Source organism: Microcebus murinus, chromosome 10 (assembly GCF_040939455.1).
Source record: "Microcebus murinus isolate Inina chromosome 10, M.murinus_Inina_mat1.0, whole genome shotgun sequence".
Classification (NCBI taxonomy): domain Eukaryota; kingdom Metazoa; phylum Chordata; class Mammalia; order Primates; family Cheirogaleidae; genus Microcebus; species Microcebus murinus.
This window is the reverse complement of record NC_134113.1, coordinates 20,700,410-20,725,153: the sequence shown is the minus strand read 5'-3', so window position 1 is coordinate 20,725,153 and position 24,744 is coordinate 20,700,410. Positions and strand designations below refer to the sequence as shown.

Sequence of the window (24,744 nt, the reverse complement as noted above, 5' to 3'; positions counted from 1 at the left end):
AAAGAGCAAGGGGGTTGACAGAACAGCATATATGCAGTTCAGGGTGGGTGGATCCTACAGTCGGATAGGGAGTGGCGGGGAGTGAGACTGGAGAGACCTCATCCAATTTCAGGCTTCGTATAGTTTTGCACTTTGTTCTCTAAGAAATGTAACTGAACAATACTATTGGAGGACACACGCTCACGCACAAACACGCAGCCGGTTCGCTACAGGGGTTAGAAAAATTGCAAGCCAAGTCAATCTACGCAGGTAAGAGCAAATACCAAACGGGCTGGAAAGCACTTAGCAGTCCAATCTCGCCGCCACGTAAACAAGTTAGGCTTGAAAGCACGGTGCATGCCCGCTGATTGGAAAAACCGCTTCGCAGCCTCTGACTTCCGGCGTCCTCCGTTGCTATGGGGACCGGAAGCGCGTCCTAACGCTCCGCCCAGGAAACCATAGAGTGCGGGAAGAAGCCCGAGCAGAAGGGTCGGGAAGGGAAAGGCAGGTGGCTGCAGTGCGGTCGGTGCTGAGATGACGACCTTAGTGCTGGATAATGGAGCCTACAACGCCAAAATCGGTTACAGCCACGAAAATGTCTCGTAAGTGTTTGCTTTGTCCGAGGGATGAGGCAGGCACGCCTAGAGGTTTCCCGTGCTACGTTTCCTCTCTGGACACGTGTGAACTACAGACGCCCCCGCCTGGCCCTAGCTTGAGCCAGAGGGATGCTTGCTCCTGGTGGAGCCGGGCTGGTGGCCGTGACGCTTTGAACTGGAATCGATTCTGGCTATAGTTTGGGGCTGCGCGGCCCGGGAGTGGGTTGTATGGTTCCCTTTGTAACAGGAAGTAGCCAAGGGAAATAGGCTTCTAGAGATGCGTCCCTGAAAGAAGGGTCTGCAGACAAAGTTCCCGAATGCTCAGAAACTGTGGGCAACATTCCGTGGGTGTGTGCTTTTTCCTGGGCACACGAGTGTAGGTATCATCAGATCCTCAAAGGTTTCCTCGTCCCAGAGAAGTCTAAAGGCACTGCCTTAGGTTCTAGAGGCGATGAAGGGTTTGGTCCACTGGCTGACCTGGTTGAGAAGGTCAGTTAAATAGAAATGCAGCCGGGCGCGGTGGCTCACGCCTGTAATCCTAGCTCTCTGGGAGGCCGAGGCGGGCGGATTGCTCGAGGTCAGGAGTTCAAAACCAGCCTGAGCAAGAGTGAGACCCCGTCTCTACTATAAACACAAAGAAATTAATTGGCCAACTGATATATATAAAAAATTAGCTGGGCATGGTGGTGCATGCCTGTAGTCCTAGCTACTTGGGAGGCTGAGGCAGTAGGATTGCTGGAGCCCAGGAGTTTGAGGTTGCTGTGACCTAGGCTGATGGCACGGCACTCACTCTAGCCTGGACAACAAAGCGAGACTCTGTCTCAAAAAAAAAAAAAAAAAAAAAAAATAGAAATGCAGTCGGCGTGGTGGCGCGCTGCTGTGGTCCCAGCTACTCTGGAGGCTGCGGCAGGAGGAGGATCGCTTGAGCCCAGGAGTTCCAAGCTGCGGTGAGCAGTGATCAGGCCACTGCACTCTAGCATGGGCGACAGAGAGAGACCCTGTCTCAAAAACAAAACAATACAGAAATACTACAATGGCATTCATAACATGTGTAGTCATAAAATAAATGTTTGAGTAAATACGCAAACTTAAAGACATGCCTTGCCTCGGTCAAATTCACAGGCTTTTTTCCCATTCCTTTCTTTCTCTCTCTCTCTTTTTTTTCCAGGAGACAGAGTCTCGCTCTGTTGCTCAGTCTAGAGTAGTACGGTGACCCAATCATAGCTCACTGCAACCTCGAACTCCTGGGCTCAAGCCATCCTCCTGCCTCAGCCTCCCAAGTAGCAGGGACTACAGGCACGTGCCACCACACCCGGCTAATTATTCTATTTTTTGTAGAGACGAGGGTCTCACTCTTGCTTAGGCTGGTCTCCAACTCCTGGGCTCAAGCAAGCCTCCCTCCTTGACCTCCCAAAGTGTTAGGATTACAGGTGTGAGCCACCGTGTGTGGCCCTCATTTCTTTTTAAAGGGAGAAATCCAATTGAGCAGGAATGTATATTGTTACATTCAGGGAAACATTTTGGCAATGTGTATCATTGTTCATAACCTTTGACACAGCAATTCTATTATCACTTATCTAGGGAATTAATTAGAAGTACTGTATTTGATAAGAGTAAGTACAAGGATGCTCTGTATTATTCATAGACTTTGTGTACAGGTAGCAAAAAATGGCAAGCAAGCTAAATAACAATAGCAGATTGACTAAATACATTATAACCATGAGATTGACAGCAATGCAGCTTCTTAAAATTATGTCTTCAAAGAATAATTAAACATGTAGAGAAAATACTGACAGTATAGTAAGTGAAATAAGCAACCACAAAACATTTTTACAGTATTATCCCAATATCATCATCATATATATGTATATTGTATGGGTAAATGTGTGTATGATTGATAATGGCTCTAGTTTGTTTTCCTAACAGATTGTCAACTCATGGTGGGTAACAACCATATTTAAAAATAGTTATTACATGTATACCATATGACATCTTGCCGATTGAAAATCTTTGCTTTCATGGAAACTTAATTTTATGGCCAGAATTTTGAACTTGTGAATCTTTTATTGGAATTAGGTATTAAGAATTTCTGCTTAAAGAAAGAATGACTAGGACCTTTACCAAAGCCCTAGATCTCATCAGAGAACCAATACTCACCTGTAAGGATTTTTTGAGGATATTATTTGTTTGTTTCTAGGGTCATTCCTAACTGTCAGTTCAGGTCAAAAACAGCACGTCTTAAAACTTTTACGGCTAACCAGATAGATGAAATAAAAGACCCTTCTGGACTCTTTTACATCCTTCCTTTTCAAAAGGTAATCCAATTATGTATCATTTCTAGCATTGTAGACCCAAATTTAAAGGTAGTCTTTTATTGTATGTATAAGGCTGTGTGTGTAAGTATGAAATATTTTTAGATCTCTAAGAAAAGGTGACTTAAAAAATTTTAACTAAGATCTAATTAAAACCAAAAATTGAAATTAAATTGTTTTGATAAAAACAAATGACCATGATTTAGTTACAGATTGTGAGTACTGAATTTTACTTATGTTAAATCTAAGTGGTGTATACACAGTAATTTAAGAAAATAAGTTCAGAGAGGCATCTCTATATATTGATGTGTCTTTTGAACCCTTGACATTTTAGTTATTGTAATTTTTTGAACTTTTAAAAAGAGAAAAACATACCAGTATAATTGGTTTGAAATTCATGCATCATTAGAATGGAGACGGTAACCATAAAGAGATAGAAACCAGTGATTTAGAATATATTATTCTGATTTCTTTTAATTTGCAAATATTCTTGATAATTAAATTTATAAAAATATTTTTTAGGGCTACTTGGTGAATTGGGATGTTCAAAGACAAGTTTGGGATTACCTTTTTGGAAAAGAAATGTATCAGGTAACAAATTAGAGTATGTATTAAAATTGTATTTCCCTGTCTTATTTGAATGAAAAATTAGAACTTATATTTTAAGATTTATAAACTATGATCATGTTTTCAGTATATATTTCAGTCACCTTTTAAATATAGCTTTCCTTAGCTTTGATTTTTTAAATACTTAAAAAATGCAATTGAATAGAATTTTTGTGAAGTGGAAGCTGAGTAAAGATAGTCTATATGAAACTCAAGATTAAAATTTTACTTCAGATTTCTACTATTATTAGACCAATTGATATATGATTTTCTTTTTTTTTTTTTTTTTGGTAGTTTTATTTATTCTATCAGTCTTTTTAACATATGTTTATTGCCGCATTTTTTCCAGTGTATCATTGTTTTACCACCCTTGTAGTACTGGAATTTAGTTGGAAGAATAAAACATTTACTTTAAAAAAAAATAAAAAATGACTGTATCATTTTAATTTTCACAATAAAATATTTTTGCCTACACATCTGAATGTGTGAATACCACAAAAAAAATTTGTGCTTTTAATGTCTATAATGTGACCATAGGTATACTGAGACAATATTCAAGTTTTTAATACTTCTCAAGAATGTGTGAGAGAGAATTATGTAAACTTGAGTTATCTTGAAGCTTTTGCCCTTTTCTTACTAAAAACTTAATAACAGCCCTAATACTTGTAGTTATATCATTCATTACTTTTGCATAATTGTCTTTAAGCAACTAGACAGTAACATTTCATTAATGTTACCTTAAGAGAGGTAAAATTGTATAGTGGTCAAATGCGTGGATTCTGTAACCAATCTTCCTGGGTTCAAATCCTAGCTATGTTATTAAGTAGGTATGTGAACCTTGGTAACTTATTCAGCTTTTCTATACCTCAGTTTGCTTGTCTATGAAGTGAGGATAATATTAAGACTTATCTCCTTAGAATTACTGTGAAGATTAGTCTTATTTACATATATAATATAAGCATTGATAATTATCACTACAAATTACAAAACTTTTTAGGATTTTTTTCCCCCATAGGTTGATTTTTTGGATACTAATATTATTATCACAGAACCATATTTTAACTTCACTTCAATTCAAGAATCAATGAATGAAATTCTATTTGAAGAATACCAGTTCCAAGCAGTATTAAGAGTAAATGGTGAGTTAAAGTTTTCCTTAAAATTGAGTGATATGAACATAGATATGAATAGGGAATAGGGTAAAGGAACTCTTAACATCTCAGAAGACTAGGTGGCATTCTTTAGGTCTGAAGGAAATAAAAGTTGGAATTTTTTTTTCTTTGCGAGTCATCCGTAATGAAGGGAAAAACTTGGAATTTTAAAACTAAATGGACCCCTTAGAGATTATACAGTCAGACCTCTCAGTTCAGCTTTTTACTAATATGATGTTTCTCCCTAGTGAAGCTAGTTATCTTTTCATTGATATGTTTGGTATTATTATTATTGTTTGAAATAATGTTAATAGCTCAGGCCGCCAGTGTGAGAGGAAACAATCTGTAAATACCATATAGAAACAAGTTTATTACAGGTTAGGATTACATTACATGGTTGTGTACAATTTAAATATTTAGCTTGCAGAATTGAAGTCTCTATAAGCAGCAGTGTACTGGAATGATCAAGAACACAATGTCTAGAAGTGTTTTCAACCAAGGGTGTTTTTGCTCCCCATCGGACATCTGGCAATATCTGGAGACATTTTTGGTTGTCATAACTGGGAGGGTGCAACTGGCAGCTAGTGTGTAGAGGCCAAGATGTTGCTAAATATCCTGCAATGCACAGGAAGGCCCCCAACAACAGGGAGTTATCTAACCCACAATGTCAATAGTTCTAGGACTGAGAAATCCTGCTCTAAAGCCATACTGCCTAGGTTTGAATCCTGGCTCTGCTACTTCCTAATTGTGTGACTTTGGATGGATTGCTTAACTTCTCTATGCTTCAGGTTTCTCAGCTGTAAAATAGGATTGTTGTATTAACACACTAATTAAACAGAGTTTAGAATAGAGCCCAGCATGTAATAATAAAAGCTCAGTAAAAAATAGCTACTCTTGTAATAATTATTATAAGGTATGAATATTTACCTTTAAAAACTGATCACAAATTTTTCTTTTTATTATATTTACCACATGAGTGTGATCTTTTAAAGTTTAAACATTACAAATGCTATTAAGGTTTTTTATTTATTTTTTTTGAGATAGGGTCTCACTCTGTCACTGGAGCTAGAGTGCAGTGGCATCATCATAGCTTACTGCAACCTCAAACTCCTGGACTCAAATGATACTCCTGCCTCAGCCTCCTGAGTATCTGAGACTATAGATGCATGCCATCACCCCTAATTTTTCTATTGTTTGTAGAAATGGGGGATTTCGCACTTGCTCAGGCTGGTCTGAAACTCCTGTCCTCAAGCAATCAATCCTTCCTCATCAGCCTCCTAAAGTGTTAGGATTACAGGCATGAGCCACCATGTCTAGTCTAAAAAGATCTTTTGACAGTTATGAATATTATTACAGCTTAACTTTAAAAAAAATTTTTTTAAGACTAGTCAAGTGCAGTAGTGAGAAGTGGGGAAAGAGTAGAACAAGGAGTTCAATCTGTAACTGACTGTGAATAATCAAGTGAGATAACTCACTACTTTTGGACCAGCCAACACTTTTTTAATAATTAAAGGAAAACTTTTGTCTTTGTGCTTGCCTTCGTTTTCTTTTTGTTATTGCTTTAAATTAATGTTATATTTTTATAATGTGTTCATTTTTTTCTTTATCTTTTTTAATAGCTGGGGCTCTCAGTGCACATAGGTATTTCCGAGATAATCCTTCCGAATTATGCTGTATCATTGTAGATAGTGGATATTCCTTTACACATATAGTTCCTTATTGCAGAAGTAAAAAGAAAAAAGAGGCAATTATTAGGTAAGTTGCATTTAATTTTTATGTTATTTCTAGGATGAAACAATGAAATATGTGATAACTGAACCAAATTTGAATTCTCCCCTTTTTAGGATAAATGTTGGAGGAAAACTCTTAACCAATCATCTAAAGGAGATCATATCTTACAGGTAATATTTAGGTTTGAATCTTTGGGAGGATGGAACTCTGGGGATGAACTTTTTAAAGTAATTTAAATTTATTTCTTAACTTTAGTTGTAATCATCATAGGTGTCATTTCTATATCATTGCTTAAAAAGCTATATCACATAGATAAACACTAATAATGTTCAAACTGGAAAGCTTTCTAGCATATAAAATGGTAGTGTCCACCAAAAAGATATTTCTAAATTCTAGGGAGTTTAATATATTACAAATAATACTTTAAAATTATAAATGTTGTGCATGAGCATGATAGTATGTGCTACTGTTTTTAGTTTTATTGTGTTTAAGAACCTAAGTAGAATTCTTAAATCTTAATTTCTTGCTACTTTAACTTTGGATGGTATGATACTGTCAGTATCTCTCTGCTCCCATACCTATATGTTATATGAGAAAATAAGTAGATCTATATTTCCTTCTACTTTTTTTCTCTCCTTTATCCTGTATGACTACAATTAATTTTAGAACATTTCATTAAAAAAGGAAACCTACTACCTTAGCCATCATCCGAGAGTCTCCATCCTCTCTAGCTTTACTACTTAAAAAAGGTTTTCTTTATAAATATATAAATAATTATAGACTTGGGAAATTGCAGGACTAGTACATACAGTCCTGTGTACCCTTAATGACATCTTATATAACTGTAGTACATCATCAAAACCATGAAATTGACATTGATACAATACTGTTAAGTAGACTACAATTTTTACCATATTTTACATGTATTCATTTGTGTGGGTGTATGCACAGTTCTGTGTACTTTTATCCCATGTCTAGATTTGTGTAATCACCACCACAATAAAGATACAAAATTATTCCGTCACCACAAAGGAACTCCTTTGTACTACCCCTTTATATTTGCTTCCGCACCCTTTCCTTTTCCCACCACAACCACTAATCTGCTTTCCATCTCCATATTTTTGTTACTGCAAGAATCTTACAGTTTCTAATAGCTAGAATGAAGAGACTGAATACTCTTTAACACAAAGAAATGATAAATGTTTGAGATGATGGATATTCTAATTACCCTGATCTGATCACTATAAATTATCTGTATCAAAATATCACTGTGTACCTCATAAATATGTACAATTATTATGTGTCAATTATTCAGTGAGACTGAATAATCTTGAATCAAATATGTGAAGAACAAAAAGTATTCTTTGCTAAAGAAAGCATGGAAAACCAATTAGGGGATTAATTATTCAGGAAAGAATACAGGGAAAGTTGACTGGAGAAAAGTTAAAATTTTATTTTGCCTTATATATTAAAGTTGAAAAGTATTTAAGACAAATATAAAAATGAAACCATAATAAAAAATATGTAACTGAGTTGCTAAGCATAAAAATAATGGAAGAAATAGTAAAGGATATATTTTCCTACATAGAACTTCTTAAAAAATTTGGTTTTTTTTTTTTTTTTTTTTTGAGACAGAGTCTCTCTTTGTTGCCCAGGCTAGAGTGAGTGCCGTGGCATCAGCCTAGCTCACAGCAACCTCAAACTCCTGGGCTCAAGCAATCCTACTGCCTCAGCCTCCTGAGTAGCTGGGACTACAGGCATGTGCCACCAGGCCTAGCTAATTTTTTTTTTCTATATATATTAGTTGGCCAATTAATTTCTTGCTATTTAGAGTACAGACGGGGTCTTGCTCTTGCTCAGGCTGGTTTTGAACTCCTGACCTCGAGCGATCTGCCCACCTCGGCCTCCCAGAGTGCTAGGATTACAGGCTTGAGCCACCTCGCCCGACCAAAAAATTTGTTTTTATTTAAGTAAAATATACAGAAAGATACACAAATCATGAGCATACAACTCAATGAATTTTCAAAAAGTAAACTCACTTACCTGATGAGAACACAATTGAAGCAGAGTATTACCAGCACCCTAATCCTGATTGTGTCCTCTTCTAAATTGGAAACTACTGACTCCCAATAGTAGTTTTATAGGTTTTACAGTAGTTTGACAGATTTTGGAAGCTTTAATTAAAAAAAAAATTTTTAAGTTATTATGGGTACATAGTAGTTATAGATCTTCATAGGCTATATGTGATGTTTTGATATAGGCATACAATGTAAATTAATCAAACCAGGGTAATTGAGGTATCTATCACTTCAGGCATTTAACATTTCTTTGTGTTAGGAACATTACAGTTCCACTCTTGTAGTTTTTTTAAAGTATACCTTCACTTAAATTTTATGATTATAGTCACTTTGTTTCGCTGTCAAAGCTTTTATGTTTTAGCTACATAAAATTTTTAACTTTATTGATATCAAAAGCCTCTGTAAACAAACTAAGGTAAACATAAACCTGAGAAATAAATTGAAATATATATGCTATGCAATTGTTATCTTTAATATATTTAATATATTAAAAGTGTTTATTAATCCATTAAAAAACCGCTACCTTAGTATAAAATGTTTAAATGATTCTCAGAAAAAAACAAATGGTCACTTGTCACAAATAGAAATTCTTAGGGAGTTATATACAGTCAAAGGATACAGATGGGCAATTCTTGAGTAAAAAATACTAACTTGTGTAGTAATTACAGATTCAATTCAGCAAATACTGAGCATTTATTTAGGATCTTGGGATACATGAGTGAGCAAAGCAGACAGGATTCTTCTTTCTCATGGCACTTACTTCCCAAAAGAGAAAATACCAATTAAAGTACCATTTTTACAATCTAAATTAATAGAAGTTTTTTCAAAAGATGATGTTGTAGATTTGTTATATGGCCACTCTTATTGACTGCTGATCACAGCATACCTTAAAATAACTTTTCTAGGGCCAGGCGTGGTGGCTCACGCCTGTAATCCTAGCACTCTGCGAGGCCGAGGCGGGCAGATTGCTCGAGGTCAGGAGTTCAAAACCAGCCTGAGTGAGACCCCGTCTCTACTAAAAATAGAAAGAAATTAATTGACCAACTAAAAATATATATACAAAAAATTAGCCGAGCATGGTGGCGCGTGCCTATAATCCCAGCTACTCGGGAGGCTGAGGCAGCAGGATTGCTTGAGCCCAGGAGTTTGAGGTTGCTGTGAGCTAGGCTGATGCCACGGCACTCACTCTAGCCTGGGCAACAAAGTGAGACTCTGTCTCAAAAAAAAACCAAAAAAAAACAAAAAAACATAACTTTTCTAGTAAATATTTGACAATATGTGAAAAGACTAAAGTTATTAGATATTCTGTGTTTCAGAATATGAATAAGTAATGAGGTAATTAGAGACAGAGGTAAAAATACCTATATTTTATCAGTTCTGAGTTATATTTTCATATTTTAATCTCTGAATTTGGCATGGCTCTTCCAATCCTTGATACTTTTGAATTGTCATAATTAGTACATTTTCTTCTCATTTGTACAGAGGTGCATGTAAGAGAGATTAAATGTAGTGATACTTGTTTTACAAAAGCAAAAAGATGGAAGCAATAATGTTTTTCATTTATTGAGTACAGGGACAATGCTAAACACTTTATGTGTATTATTAGAATCATTTACTTCTTATAGCTCTGCTAAGTCATTGGTGTTACTAACTTCTTAAAATGGAAGAGACTAAGTCCCAATTGGGTAAAATAACTTGGCTACTAAGTTATGTTTCAAACCTAGGTCTCTTTTTCCAAAATCCATTTAGTAAACACACAGGTATCTTTCCTCCCTGATCTAAACGTCCAACATAAGGAACTTTGATAAGTATATTTTAATAGAGCCATCTGATTAACTATTATAAGGTAGTTAAAATCATTTTTAAAGAATAAAAGCTTTCTACCCAAAAGATCAAAAGTCCCTTTATGAAAAAGACACCTGCACAAGAATGTTTATAGCAGCACAATTCACAATTGCAAAGCTGTGGAAACAACCCAAGTGCCCATCCATTCATGAGTGGATTAATAAAATGTGGTATATGTATACCATGGAATACTACTCAGCTTTGAGAGACAATGGTGATATAACACCTGTTGTATATTCCTGGATACAGCTGGAACAACCCATTCTACTAAGTGAAGTATCTAAAGAATGGAAAAACCAGCACCACATGTACTCACCATCAAATTGGTATTAATGGATCAATACCTAAGTGGACATATAGGGAAAAAAAAAAGGAAAAAAATTCTAATAATCTGTCCTAAAAAAAAATAATTCTGAATGTGTGTGTGGGAATGGGATAGTGGTGAGTCATGCACTAAAACGTTAATCACCACTTACAGCACCAAAAAGTTGTAAACAACCTTAATGTCCAGTGACAGCAAGGCTAAGTGAGCCATATTATATCCATATAAGAAAACATTATATCCTTACCTGGCAGGGGAGATAGAATGATCCATGAAGAAAACATTATGCTGACAGTAAAAAATTGTGAGAGGCTTTTGATGAAATAAAAGCATGTGTATACCCCAATGCTATGTAAAAAGAGGAGGGTATCTCTATTTTCCAATTTTGTTGTGAACCTAAAACAGCTCTGAGAAAATAAAATCTATTGAGCTTAATTTTCCTGATTCTAAAAGAAAAACAAAAAAAAACAACAAAAACAAAAAAAGCTGAATTGCCACTTTAAATGGTTTTCAGCATATTCACAGTCTAGGGGGCAAAATTCCAATTCCCAGGCCATTATGTCAATCAAGACTTCAACCTTCATTAACAATAGGATTCTTTTGACTTCTGTGTTGGGGGCAAAAAAAAAAAAAAAAAAAGATGAAGCCGGGCACACCTGTAATCCTAGCACTCTGGGAGGCTGAGGTGGGCGGATTGCTCAAGGTCAGGAGTTCAAAACCAGCCTGAGCAAGAGCAAGACCCTGTCTCTACTATAAATAGAAAGAAATTAATTGGCCAACTAATATATATAGAAAATTAGCCGAGCATGGTGGCGCATGCCTGTAGTCCCAGCTACTCGGGAGGCTGAGGCAGAAGGATTGCTTGAGCCCAGGAGTTTGAGGTTGCTGTGAGCTAGGCTGACGCCAAGGCACTCACTCTAGCCTGGTCAACAAGCGAGACTCTGTCTCAAAAAAAAAAAAAAAAAGATGAAAAGAAAAAAAAATTTTTAAAAAACAGTAGGATTCAAAAAAAATAAAATAAAATAAAAAGAATGCGAGCTTAAGAAAGTGGCACTAGATAATGTCTGGTTGAAAACATAAAAAGTAAACATGTAGTATATAATAAAATCTGTGTGTACAGAAAAATATTCAAGGGAAAAAGCCTTGCATTTTTGTTTTTTAAACATCTTTATTTCTATATTAAGCCTGTATTTTCTTTGATTCATTCATATCAAATATTTATTAAACATCTTTTGTGTGCTAGGTACTGTGTACTGACTTAACAATACTTCTGTAATCAGAAAAGAAAGTGCAAACAGTTGAGGCATTTTAACAAGATTCTATTAAGAATGGTTGGGTGAGGTAATTTCCTTTTTAGTTGATAAACATCACCACTTAACAGACACCTCTGTTGTCAATTTCCTTACCTATAAACTGGACTAATGTCTACCCGCAGAGGAATAATGTGGAAATTAAATAAGATAATAGAAATGAGAGTATTCCATAAAATTAAAATTGTTTTACACATTCAAGAATTTAAGATTTCAAAAAAATCAGCTACCAGAAAATTTGATTCCAGAAAAAATATTTGAAATGAGAATTATAAGTTATATTTAAATTTTTTCCATTTCAAATTTTACAACTTTTTTCTGTTAGGCAGCTACACGTTATGGATGAAACACATGTGATTAATCAAGTGAAAGAAGATGTATGCTATGTGTCTCAGGATTTTTATAAAGATATGGATATTGCAAAGTAAGTATAATTGTAATCTAAGAATAGGAAAGTTGATTTTTGGGGGATATTAACACATAATTAAAATATTTCATAAGTCTCTTTTGTTTTTCAGATTGAAAGGAGAAGAAAATACAGTAATGATAGATTATGTTCTGCCTGACTTCAGTACCATTAAGAAGGGCTTTTGTAAGGTAATTTTAAAAATCATTAAGGATATTTGTTTAAATGACCACCTCAGTCAAATTTGAAAAACATTTTTTCAGGTCCAGCTGGGATTGCAGGGCCTTCAAGAGCTGATGACTTCCTTCCTGGTAGCCATTTCACCAGGGACAAGTGATATTTGATTAATAAATTTCTCACTAAACTTATTTAGAAAAAGAACTATCAGCCAATTGAGAGGACATGGAACAAATCTGAAGATAAACAGTGTCATTATCTATATTTTGGTTAATCCATTTCTGTTTATTGAAGAATTAGTTTAAATCCAGTTAGAAATTGGTTATTTTCCTATTGTGAAAATTACCAACATAGTTGACCCAGGGCTGAACTTTACTTCTGTTTGGTCTGATAGGATTGTGGTTGAAAAGGACAAATTCCAGTGCACTTTCAAAGTGTTGAGAAATACTTTGTCTTGGATGTCAAAATAATTTGTCCTTATCTTTGATTGACTCAGATAAGATCAGTTCTGTGTTTGGGTAAATGTGAAGTTTGCCCTTCTACTTACCAGCTTGATGAGGAATGTTGGGAAGTAAAAAATCTTTGGACAGAAACATAAGCACATTTGCACAAGGAGACATCTGTGCTAATATTCATTGCAGTATACTTTTAAAAAATAAAAAATTGGGAACAACCTAAATATCCACTAGTGAAAGTAGAATAAATAATTTTTGGTACATTCATATTATAAAATGATCAGTAGTGAAAATGAAGTAGAGCTACATGATGAACATGGATAAATCTCAGAAATCTGATGTTTAATAGAAAAGCAAGTTTTAGGAAGCTATGTATATTTCAGTCTATGCAGAATAATATTTGTTATTTAGGTATACATAAATGTGAAGTAAAAGTATAAACTATGTGTGTGAATGATGAAACACCAAGTTAAAAAGGGGAATGCCAATTTATCTGTAATGTTGCATTAAGGCTGGGAGAGGTGGCTCACTGCCTGTAATCCCTGCACTTTGGGAAGCTGAGGTGGGAGGATTGCTTGAGCCCAGGGAGTTCAAGATCAGGCTGGGCAACATAGTGAGACCCTGTTTCCACAAAAAAAGTTGTTTTTAATATTAACCAGGTGAGGTGGTGTTTGTCTGTAGTCCCAGCTACTCAGGAGGATCCCTTGAGCCCAAGAGTTTGAGGTGGCAGTGAGCTATGATTGTGACACGGTACACCAGGCTGGGCAACAGAGCAAGAAAAAAGAAGAATAAAAAGGTGTAGGGAGGTGGACTTTGATAGTTTATTCAAGATTATTTTTAAATGCTTGCAAAAAAGTTGCAACCTTGCTTTTCTAGTGCTAATGATAGTAATGATAATAATAAAAATAAGGTCTACAATATCATTAGTGATTACAACTGATAGAAATTCCAGTTTATCTCTTATCAGAAAGAGGAAACCCACTAAACTGTAATGCATTTGGCTGACCTAAATTGAGAAAATTGCCCTCATCGTTAATGATTACCACTTTCTGCAGGGCCGTTATTATATAAACAGATCCTCTCTTTAATGGTTCTTGAACTAATTGTATGAGGGCCATGCAGTAATCATGGCCTACATTGACTAAAATACCAACTCCCAGCAACCCTTATAAATTGCTTCATCTATCTATGTCGAAAACAAACCTCTTTTTGGAATTATACTCTTAAAAACAGAAACTACTTGTTGTACTAGGTTACATATTAACGATTAATGGCTTTAGTGCTAACATTCAGCAAGGATATCTAGTTATGGCTCTTTCCCCTAGCTAGATGTATGATCCAGATAAGTCACATGATCCTCTTTTGTCAATCAGGGCTATTAAATAACTTCTGGTGTTTTGTCAACTGAATTTCTCCATGTCTGCATCTGTCTTAGGTTATTGTTATTATTTTTTTAAGAGAGAGGGTCTTGGCCTGTAGCCTAGGCTGGAGTGCAGTGGCACAATCATAGCTCACTGCAGCCTCGAACTCCTGGGCTCCAGTGATCTCCCACATCAGCCTCCCTAGTAGTTAGGACTATAGGCACATACTACCATGCCCAGCTAATTTTTAAAACAATCTTTTTTTGTAGAGATAGGGGTCTCACTGTGTTTCCTAGATAGGTCTCAAATTCCAGGCCTCAAACGAATCTCCTTTTTATTTTGTCAATACTCAGAATGGCTTGAATTTACATGAATATATAAATTTAAAGGAAAAATTTTCCATTCTGCCTGAAAAGGAAGAATATCTCTGTGAGAAATAATCTCTTTGTTACTATAGCAATAGTTTAATTGGGTTAAAAGTGATATATAGTTTTCTGTTCCCACTAGAGTATTATGAATATTGTGTAATTTTCAGGATAGTTTTTATTTACAAATAATGTTTTGAGCATGGAATTCCCAAATGACAGAAATCTAATCATTTGTATCCAGGTTAAGAGTGGCAACATAGTGGAAGGAATATTTTGTATGTGCTTTGGGTTTTTTTTTTTTTTTTTTTTTGAGACAGAGTCTCACTTTGTTGTCCAGGCTAGAGTGAGTGCTGTGGCGTCAGCCTAGCTCACAGCAACCTCAAACTCCTGGGCTTGAGGGATCCTTCTGCCTCAGCCTCCCGAGTAGCTGGGACTACAGGCATGCGCCACCATGCCCGGCTAATTTTTTTTTTTATATATATATCAGTTGGCCAATTAATTTCTTTCTATTTATAGTAGAGACGGGGTCTCGCTCTTGCTCAGGCTGGTTTTGAACTTCTGACCTTGAGCAATCCGCCCGCCTCGGCCTCCCAAGAGCTAGGATTACAGGCGTGAGCCACAGCGCCCGGTCGTGCTTTGGGTTTTTATATGAATGATCCTGAATAAGTTGTAACCTTGAAGAGCCCACTTACACACTTAATAAAAGGAAAATATGAATATCTTATAGAGTTATGTGAGGAGTTCACTGAGGTACCATATATAATATGCCTAATACAGTGAATGCCATGTTGTTGGCTCACATGTCATTATTCAAGAATTTATTGAATACCTACTATGTACCAGGTACTATGTTATATTAGGTAGTGGGTATGTGATGGTGAACACTATAGGCTAAGAAGGATACTATAGGGTGATAGTAGAGAAGTCAGAAGACTATTTGGAAGTCAGAAGAAGATAGCTGCTTATATTAAGGAAACTCTAGGTATAAGTCAAATGAAATGAATAAATGAATGTCTGTAACTGAATCTAGACGAGATGATGATTCTTTTTTTTTTTTTTTTTTTTGAGACAGAGTCTCCCTTTGTTGCCTAGGCTAGAGTGAGTGCCATGGCGTTAGCCTAGCTCACAGCAACCTCCAACTCCTGGGCTCAAGCAATCCTTTCTGCCTCAGCCTCCCAAGTAGCTGGGACTACAGGCATGCACCACCATGCCCGGCTACTTTTTTCTATATATATTAGTTGGCCAATTAATTTCTTTCTATTTATAGTAGAGATGGGGTCTCGCTCTTGCTCAGGCTGGTTTTGAACTCTTGACCTCGAGCAATCCGCCCGCCTCGGCCTCCCAGAGAGCTAGGATTACAGGCATGAGCCACCGAGCCCGGCTGATTCTTTACCATATTGAGAGGGACAGTTATTTTAATGATGTGGAATATTGTGGAAGGAGATTATTATTTCTGGCTCCCTCAGCAACACAGCTCACAGAATTAGTTGGTTAGCAGAAAATAAACAACAAGAGAATATAAGTTATGGTTGTTCAAAGTTTGTGTTTGTTATACATAGGCCTCATACAAAGTTGACATTATAAAGTAAATTCAGGCCTGGCGAGGTGGTTCATGCCTATAATCCTAGCACTCTGGGAGGCCGAGGTGGGAGGATCACTCAAGGTCAGGAGTTCGAGACCAGTCTGAGCAAGATCAGGACCCCGTCTCTACTAAAAATAGAAAGAAATTAATTGGTCAACTAAAAATATATAGAAAAAATTAGCTGGGCATGGTGGCACATGCCTGTAATCCCAGCTACTTGGGAGGCTGAGGCAGAAGGATTGCTTGAGCCCAGGAGTTTGAGGTTGCTGTGAGCCAGGCTGATGCCACAGCACTGTAGCCCAGGCAACAGAGCAAGACTCTCTCTCAAAAAAAAAAAATAAAATAAAGTAAATTCAAGGATAAAGACTGTGTATTTGCTCAAAGCATTTGGAAACTAATTTTGAATAGAGTTTGAATGAATAGTAAAGAAATTTAAAGATGTAGGCTTTTTGCACAAGGGAAAGGGGAAATCCTAATAGAATAGAACCACATGTCTAGTAAACACCTGGAATAGGGAAGAGCCAAACACCTGAAATGGGGGAGTGAAAACAGATAGTGGTAGGAACACAGGACATAGAAAATGTTTTTTATTTACAATTATTTATATTGTTTGTTCTCTAGAAAGTGCATTCAGTACCATTATAGGGAGATTACGAAGTTCTCTCTTTACTGTTCTCCTTTTCTTTATTTTAAAATGTGTGGAATATGGCCAGGTGTGGTGGCTCATGCCTGTAATCCTAGCACTCTGGGAGGCTGAGGTGGGAGGATCACTCAAGGTCAGGAGTTCGAAAACAGCCTGAGCAAGAGCAAGACCCCATTTCTACTAAAAAAATAGAAAGAAACTAACTGGCCGACTAAAAATATATAGAAAAAATTCGCCGGGCATGGTGGCACATGCCTGTAGTCCCAGCTACTTGGAAGGCTGAGGCAGAAGGATTGCTTGAGCCCAGGAGTTTGAGGTTGCTGTGAGCCAGGCTGACGCCGCAGCACTCTAGCCCGGGTAACAGAGTGAGACTCTGTCTCAAAAAAAAGTAAATAAATAAATAAATAAATAAATAAAATGTGTGGAATAAAGCTGCCAGATTATCTTTGGGGGACTAGCCATATTAGAGGCAATACTTATTTGTGTGGTTTTAACAACAGTAGAGAAGGCCACATTTTTCTAACTTTTAGAAACAGTGACACTTGTAAATACATGGTTAACATATTAGTGTTACATATTACTAATTCTTTTTTTTTTTTTCCAGACAGAGTCTTACTCTGTTGCCCCTGGCTAGAGTGCAGTGATGTTATCATAGCTCACTACAACCTCAAACTCCTGGGCTCAAGCCTCTTGTCTCAACCTCCTGAGTAGCTAGGACTACAGACATGAGCCAACTTGCTCAGCTAATTTTTTTTTTTTAGTAGAGACAGGGTCTTACTCTTATTCAGGCTGGTCTCGAACTTCTGACCTCAAGTGATCCTCCTGCCTTGGCCTGCCAGAGTGCTAGGATTATATCATGAGCTACCGTGCCTGACCATTACTAATTATTATTAGTCATGTGAGCAGATAATGTAACTTAAACTTTTAATCTTATTTTTCTTTAAGCCAAGGGAAGAGATGGTGTTGAGTGGAAAATATAAATCTGGGGAACAAATTCTTCGTCTGGCCAATGAGAGATTTGCTGTTCCAGAAATACTCTTTAATCCTTCAGATATAGGCATTCAAGAAATGGGAATTCCGGAAGCCATTGTCTATTCAATTCAGAACTTACCTGAAGGTATGTAAATAATTACAATAAAATATTAAAGAATAATGATATTTTTTAAAAAATCATATGCTCTGTGAACCTTTTTCTTCTAATTAATTTCAGGCAAATAGCAAGTCTCTTTTAAGTAAAAGAGACTTTTCAGATCCCATGATATACTTAAATAATTCCTACTTGATGCTGGGCATGATGATGTGTGCTTGTACTCCCAGCTACTCGGGAGGCTGAGGCGGGAGGATCAGTTGAGTCTAGGAGTTTGATACTGGCCTGGGAACATAGTGAGACCCTGCCCTGTCTCAAAAAAAAAAAAAAAATCTTACTTTATTCATTCTGAATTATAAATTTGTCATAGGAAAAGTCATTAAAGAGTACTTTTTTTTTCGAGACAGAGTCTCAGTTTGTTTCCCAAGCTAGAGTGAGTGCCATGGCATCAGCCTAGCTCACAGCAACCTCAAACTCCTGGGCTCAAGCAATCCTGCTGCCTCAGCCTCCCAAGTAGCTGGGACTACAGGCATGTGCCACCATGCCCGGCTAATTTTTTCTATATATATTAGCTGGCCAATTAATTTCTTTCTATTTATAGTGGAGACGGGGTCTCGCTCTTGCTCAGGCTGGTTTCAAACTCCTAACCTCGAGCAATCCATCCGCCTCGGCCTCCCAGAGAGCTAGGATTACAGGCGTGAGCCACCGTGCCCGGCCAAAAAATATATTTTAAAAGTCATATAATGCCATCCCCTTAACATGATTATTTCACAACTATTTTCATATTAATTTCACATTTTATATAAAGTTGTAGTTGTGATATATACAGTATTCTATACAACACTGCTTTAATGTCATGAGACTCAATGTCAGTATAAGGGAACTCTGTCATTGTTTTGGTGAATAGAACCAGTAGGTGGGATGGCAAGTACCTGTTAGTTCCTGATGGATTTCCTGGTTGTGCTTTGTAGGCTTTTTTTGTTTGTTTCTTCATTAAAAGCTGGAGTCTTGCTGTGTTGCCCAGGCTGGACTGAACTCCTGGGCTCAAACAATTTTACCATCCCAGCCTCCCAAGTTGCTGGGATTATAGGCTTTTAATACTGGCTAACCTTATGGCATTTAATGTTTATCATAACATAACTTTAATGAGTGTTCATACTTAGATCCCTTTCTATTTTTTTATTTTTTGAGACAGTCTTACTCTGTCGCCCTGGATAGAGTGCAGTGGCATCATCATAGCTCACTATAACCTCAAACTCCTGAGCTCAAACAATCCTCCTGCCTCAGCCTCCTGAGTAGCTGGGACTACAGGTGCATACCACGATGCCCGGCTAATTTTTAAATTTTTTTTAGTAGAGATGAGGTCTCACTCTTGCTCAGGTTGGTCTTGAACTCCTGAGCTCAAGCAGTCCTCCTGCTTCAGCCTCCCAGAGTACTAGGATTACAGGCATGAGCTATGGCGCCTAGCCTAGATCCCTTCTTTAAATACTGTTATAGATTATGAGTGTTTTTCACTATCAAAGGTAAGTACTGCACAATAATTATGTCTGTCTCAGTGAGATAACATGGAAATTTAGGATCACAAGTTAAAATGTCATGAAAGACCTCCTTTACATCCTTACCCTTGCTTGCAATCTTAGCCTACAGCAAGACCCCTTCCATTTTAGGGAAGAATGATTATAATTATCAAATGTCTGTGATGAGAATATCACTCACTTAAATATCTTTCATGAGTATGTAATAAGTAGCCAGTATTTCACTCCCCTCACCTTAGCTTTTTCTTTTAAAGGTCCGTAAGGTCATATTTCATTCTGTTTAGTGTCTCTGTGTAAACTCTAATCTCATTACAAATCTTATAAATCTGGATCTTAAATATTATATGGTTCTTCAACCAGTAACTGTAATCTTGAATTGCTTTTTTTTTCCTAATTTTTTTTTAAATTATTTTTTAAGAGACAGGGTCTTACTTTGTCACCCAGGCTAGAGAGCAGTGGCATGATCATAGCTCACTGTAACCTCTAGCTCCTGGGCTAAAGGGATCCTTCCGCCTCAGCCTCCTAAGTAGCTGGGACTACAGGCATGTGCCACCATTTCTGGCTAATTTTTAAATTTTTTTTGGAGAGAGAAACAGGGTCTCCTATGTTACCCAGGTTGGCCTAACTGCTTCTTACTTCTTCCGTGTCATTCCAGAACATAAGTAAAAAGATTTTCTAACACCTTGTTTCTTCCCTTTCTCTTTTGTTTTTTCTTTTACAGAAATGCAGCCACATTTTTTTAAGAACATTGTTTTGACAGGAGGAAATTCCCTTTTCCCAGGATTTAGGGATCGAGTTTATTCAGAAGTTCGATGTCTTACTCCAACAGATTATGATGTTTCTGTTGTGCTGCCTGAAAAGTAAGTGTTGGTTTATATAGAAATAAAGCATGGAATTCATCTTATAGAAAAGGTGGTCTATAGGCAGGCTTGAATTTAAAGCCTGGTTCTACCACGTTGATAGGTTTATTTTACCAGTTGGATCTTTATTTTTCCCTGTCTCAAAAATTGAAATGATAAACCTTGCATTTTGGTGAATTAAATGGGATGGAAGTAGCCAGCGCGGTGGCTCACGCCTGTAATCCTAGCTCTCTGGGAGGCTGAGGCGGGCGGATTGCTCGAGGTCAGGAGTTCGAAACCAGCCTGAGCAAGAGCGAGACCCCGTCTCTACTATAAATACAAATAAATTAATTGGCCAACTAATATATATAGAAAAAATTGGCCGGGCATGGTGGTGCATGCCTGTAGTCCCAGCTACTTGGGGAGGCTGAGGCAGCAGGATCGCTTGAGCCCAGGAGTTTGAGGTTGCTGTGAGCTAGGCTGACGCCATGGCACTCACTCTAGCCTGGGCAACAAAGTGAGACTCTGTCTCAAAAAAAAAAAAAAAAATTAAAAAATTAAAAAAAAAAAAAAAAAGGGATGGAAGTACGTAAAGTGCCAGCCATAGTGCTTGGTACATAATGGGTGCTCAATTGACATGTGATCCCTTCCATGTAGTAAATCAGTCCTTGTTCTTAAGAGATTTTTATAGGTAAAGCAATCAGGTTATTATCTATATGATTTATCTGAGATATCTTTTTTTTTTTTTGAGATGGAGTCTCACTCTTTTTCAGTAGTGTCAGCCTAGATCACAGCAACCTCAAATTCCCTGGCTCAAGAATCCTCTTGCCTCAGCCTGCCCAGTAGCTGGGGCTATAGGTGTGCACCAACATGCCCAGGTAATTTTTCCTATTTTTAGTAGAGGCAGGGTCTTGCTCTTGCTCAGGCTAATCTCAATTCCAGAGCCTCCCACCCTGGCCTCCCAGAGTGCTAGGATTACAGGCTTGAGCCACCATGCCAGGCCTATGAGATGTCATTTCTTGACAGTTTTTATCAAAAATAGAAATTTAAGAATTGAACCATTAAGATATATCAATTTAAAAGTTGTTTTGGAATTTTGAAAAAATTCTGAATATTTTAAATGACTTTTACATTTACTTATTCTTTTTTAAAAATTTCAAAACTGTTATACCCAGTTTTGAGAAAAAGCAGATATCATCATTTCTACTTTAGCAGTAAAAAAACTAAGGTAGAATCTCAAAGCTATAAGAACTTCCAGACTATCCTGTTCAACATTCTTAATTTATTATTTAAAAAACAAGGGCTCATGACTGGCAATCACCTTATGGAAAGTTGATATTGACCAGGTTAAAACCCAGTCTCTAGCCTTGAATCAGGAGTTCTTACCAAAATATATGTCCAGAAAACCACTCCTGGCTGAATATGATAGCTCTCACCTGTAATCCTAGCACTTTGGTAAGCCAAGACAGGAGGATGGCTTGAGCCCAGGAGTTCCAGACCAACCTGGGCAACATAGTAAGTCCCTGTGTCTACCAAAAAAAAAAAAAAATTAGCTGGGTGTGGTGGCTTGCATCCAGACACCCAGCTACTCAGGAGGCTGAGGCAGAAGGATCCCTTGAGCCCAGAAGTTTGAGGTTGCGATGAGGTATGATGACACCACTGCACTCTAGTCCAGGCAACAGAGCTAGATCCTGTACCCCACAAAAAAAGTCACTCCTAGTGTGAGTGGCAGAGTTGCAAACAAAACCCTATATACCTAATTCTTAATTTTAGAGCTTTGTTTTAAAGCTAAGGTAGAATTTTTCAAAATCAATAGCAGTTAATAGAAGGCCCTCATCTGTATCACTTTCATTTATTCATTCATAGCTATCAGATAAAAGAATAAGTGATTCTTAATATTAGATTAGAATATTCTATCAGAATGATTAGAATGGTTATTCTAATATTAGAATGATTATTAGAATGATTTCTATCAGCAATAATGTTCATATACTTTTTAGAATATGAGGTGTATTGGATTTCTATCCTGCATGCATAGATTACAGGCAAAGGGATCTACAGAAATACGTTTTATTCTTTTATTCAACAAATTTATCAAATGAAATGAAGTTTATTGTACATCTGCTTTTGTATATAAATTTTCATGTATTTATATATAAATCTATTTTTATAAGAGGTTAATGGAAATATAATAAAAAACATTTATTAACCTTTTTCTTTACCTTTTTCAGATTTGCAACTCTGACTTGGGGTAGAGGAACAGTAGAAATAGAATTGAGTCATAGTACAAAGTATAGCCTTGGTTATACATAGCAAAACCAAACTAAATGTTTTACCTGCTCTAATTTCACCTATTGTCTGTGTCCCACCATGTAATTTCTTATCATGTACTATGTTTTCTAAATGTTTCATTTATTAGAAGCAACAAAGTATAGCAACAAAAGCACAGACTGTGAAGATAGTTCTGAGTTAAATCCTAGTTCTCTCTGAACCTCATTTTCCAAATCTATAAAATGGGAGTTACAATGACTACCTCAATGATTGCTTTGAGGATTAATGAGATGACGTATCCTTGCCACATACAGAATTTAGACTCAGTTATGACATTGCTTTTCCATTTAAGCATCTTTTGATCTTTTGCTCATATTCTTGTTTTTTCATTAGAAGTAGAGGGCCCTTTTAATCATGATAGAGAGCTGGGAAAAAGAAAAAAAATAACAAAAAATAAAAAAAGGAAAGCAAAAAAAATTCAAAACAGAAAAAAAAAAAAAGAAGTAGAGGGCCCATAAATTCAGGGCATAAGGAAAAAAGAACACTTACTATTTTGTAGTGGTGACCAAGGTTCCTTTCGAGTTTGCTCTACTTGTGTGAAACGTATGCTTCTTTTTACACCTTGAATGATTTTTTGTTAAATTATGTTGGGTAAAGCTTGCCATATTTTAGTTAGTAATTAATGTTTTCAGATATTACAGTTGTTCTGTAAAATCATCTGGGTTCATTTATTTTACCTTTATTTTCAGCCCTATCACTTATGCGTGGGAAGGTGGAAAATTGATATCAGAGAATGATGATTTTGAAGATATGGTGGTAACCAGAGAAGATTATGAAGAAAATGGACATAGTGTCTGTGAAGAGAAATTTGATATTTAAGAAACAATTCTGAATGAAAGTCTTGACTGGTTATGACTGAAAGGCTTAATTTCAGTGTTCCTTTTATAAGAGGTTAAGGAACTGTGTTACCTTTCATCCTAAGATAAAGCCTTGAATTTATGTAAATCCTTTGATCCACTGCTAATTTTCAAAGGCTTCTTAGCTAGGTTATTACTGTAAAATGTAACTCAGCCCATATTTTCATTTAGGAGCTAGACTACCATAACAGTGCTTATGCTGTTTCTGAGAGTAGGTTATTTTTCATTAGAAGATGAAAGAGTGAATGCATTTTAGGTTTAATTCTTTATAGCTGAAAGCATAGATTTCACTGTCTCACTGGTCAGGTTTCCTTAGAAGGCAGTTTTGTGTGAATATAACCAGGAATTAGTTGAAGTGTTTTCACGGTGAATTGATTTATCTCTCTTAGAGCTAAGTATTTTATTTAAAAAAAATTTATTTATACGTATTAAAATTGGAAAGACTAAACTTATGGGTGTATAATGTTTATTTTTTACTTAGACTAAGTTTGAAAGGATGGAGACTAAAGTGGATTTAATAAAGTGTTTTTTGTTAATACTGTGTTGGCAGAAATGTATTATTTTATTCATAAATAAGTACTTGTTTTTAGCATGAAAAGAAATTTGAAGTTAACTCAGGGTTTTTCAAGAACTCTTGATACACATGTTAGTGTTTTGTTTTAAAACTCTTTTATATGATCTACAGTAGACATATAAAGGCGTTAGAGGCTCCAGATTTCCAATTTAAAGAGACAGCTGACAGCGATTTCAATGAATAGATCAGGTAGGCTTTTTAAATTGCAAGCAATAGAAACTCATTTGGGCTACCTTCAGCAAAACAAAATTTATCAGCAGGACAGAGGATAGCTCATAAAATGTAAGAAAAAGCTGGACCAGCAGCCTTAGGAAGGAGAAAAGCCAGGGTAACTTTAGGAATCTAAGTTATAAAAATTTAGGGACAGCCTTTCTAGAGCCCTGCCATCAAAATATCTCAGCTCCTATATTTTCTGTCTTATTTTTTTGTGCTCATGAATCAAATTCTTAGCAGTCTGTTCACCCTCACTAGGATTGTGCATCTACCCCATGGCTTAAGGGGCTTTGACAGTCCTACTCAGATGTCCTAGAATGAAAGAAGGTTGTTTTCCAAAGGAAATTGAAGTGAAATGATGGATGCTGGGCAGAGTGAAAGAGTTG

The 24,744-nt window shown here is 36.5% G+C and overlaps 1 protein-coding gene across 1 annotated transcript; it reads left to right on the top strand.

The window, feature by feature from the left end:
• Positions 1–431: 431 nt before the first annotated feature.
• Positions 432–24,112, top strand: ACTR6 (actin related protein 6). The gene is made up of 11 exons (XM_012787650.3): positions 432–581; positions 2,773–2,890; positions 3,410–3,478; positions 4,509–4,632; positions 6,264–6,399; positions 6,489–6,545; positions 12,256–12,354; positions 12,449–12,527; positions 17,868–18,039; positions 20,266–20,404; positions 23,404–24,112. Exons 1-11 carry the CDS (start codon positions 514–516, stop codon positions 23,531–23,533), a joined length of 1,191 nt encoding a protein of 396 aa, XP_012643104.1. The 5' UTR covers positions 432–513; the 3' UTR covers positions 23,534–24,112.
• The last annotated feature ends 632 nt before the right edge of the window (positions 24,113–24,744 follow it).

Coding starts and splice junctions, on each gene's coding strand:
- ACTR6 (XM_012787650.3), top strand. CDS start 514: ATGACGACCTTAGTGCTGGATAATGGAGCCTACAACGCCAAAATCGGT. Junction 2,891..3,409: donor ACATCCTTCCTTTTCAAAAG/GTAATCCAATTA, acceptor AATATTTTTTAG/GGCTACTTGGTGAATTGGGA. Junction 6,400..6,488: donor AAAAAAGAGGCAATTATTAG/GTAAGTTGCATT, acceptor TCCCCTTTTTAG/GATAAATGTTGGAGGAAAAC.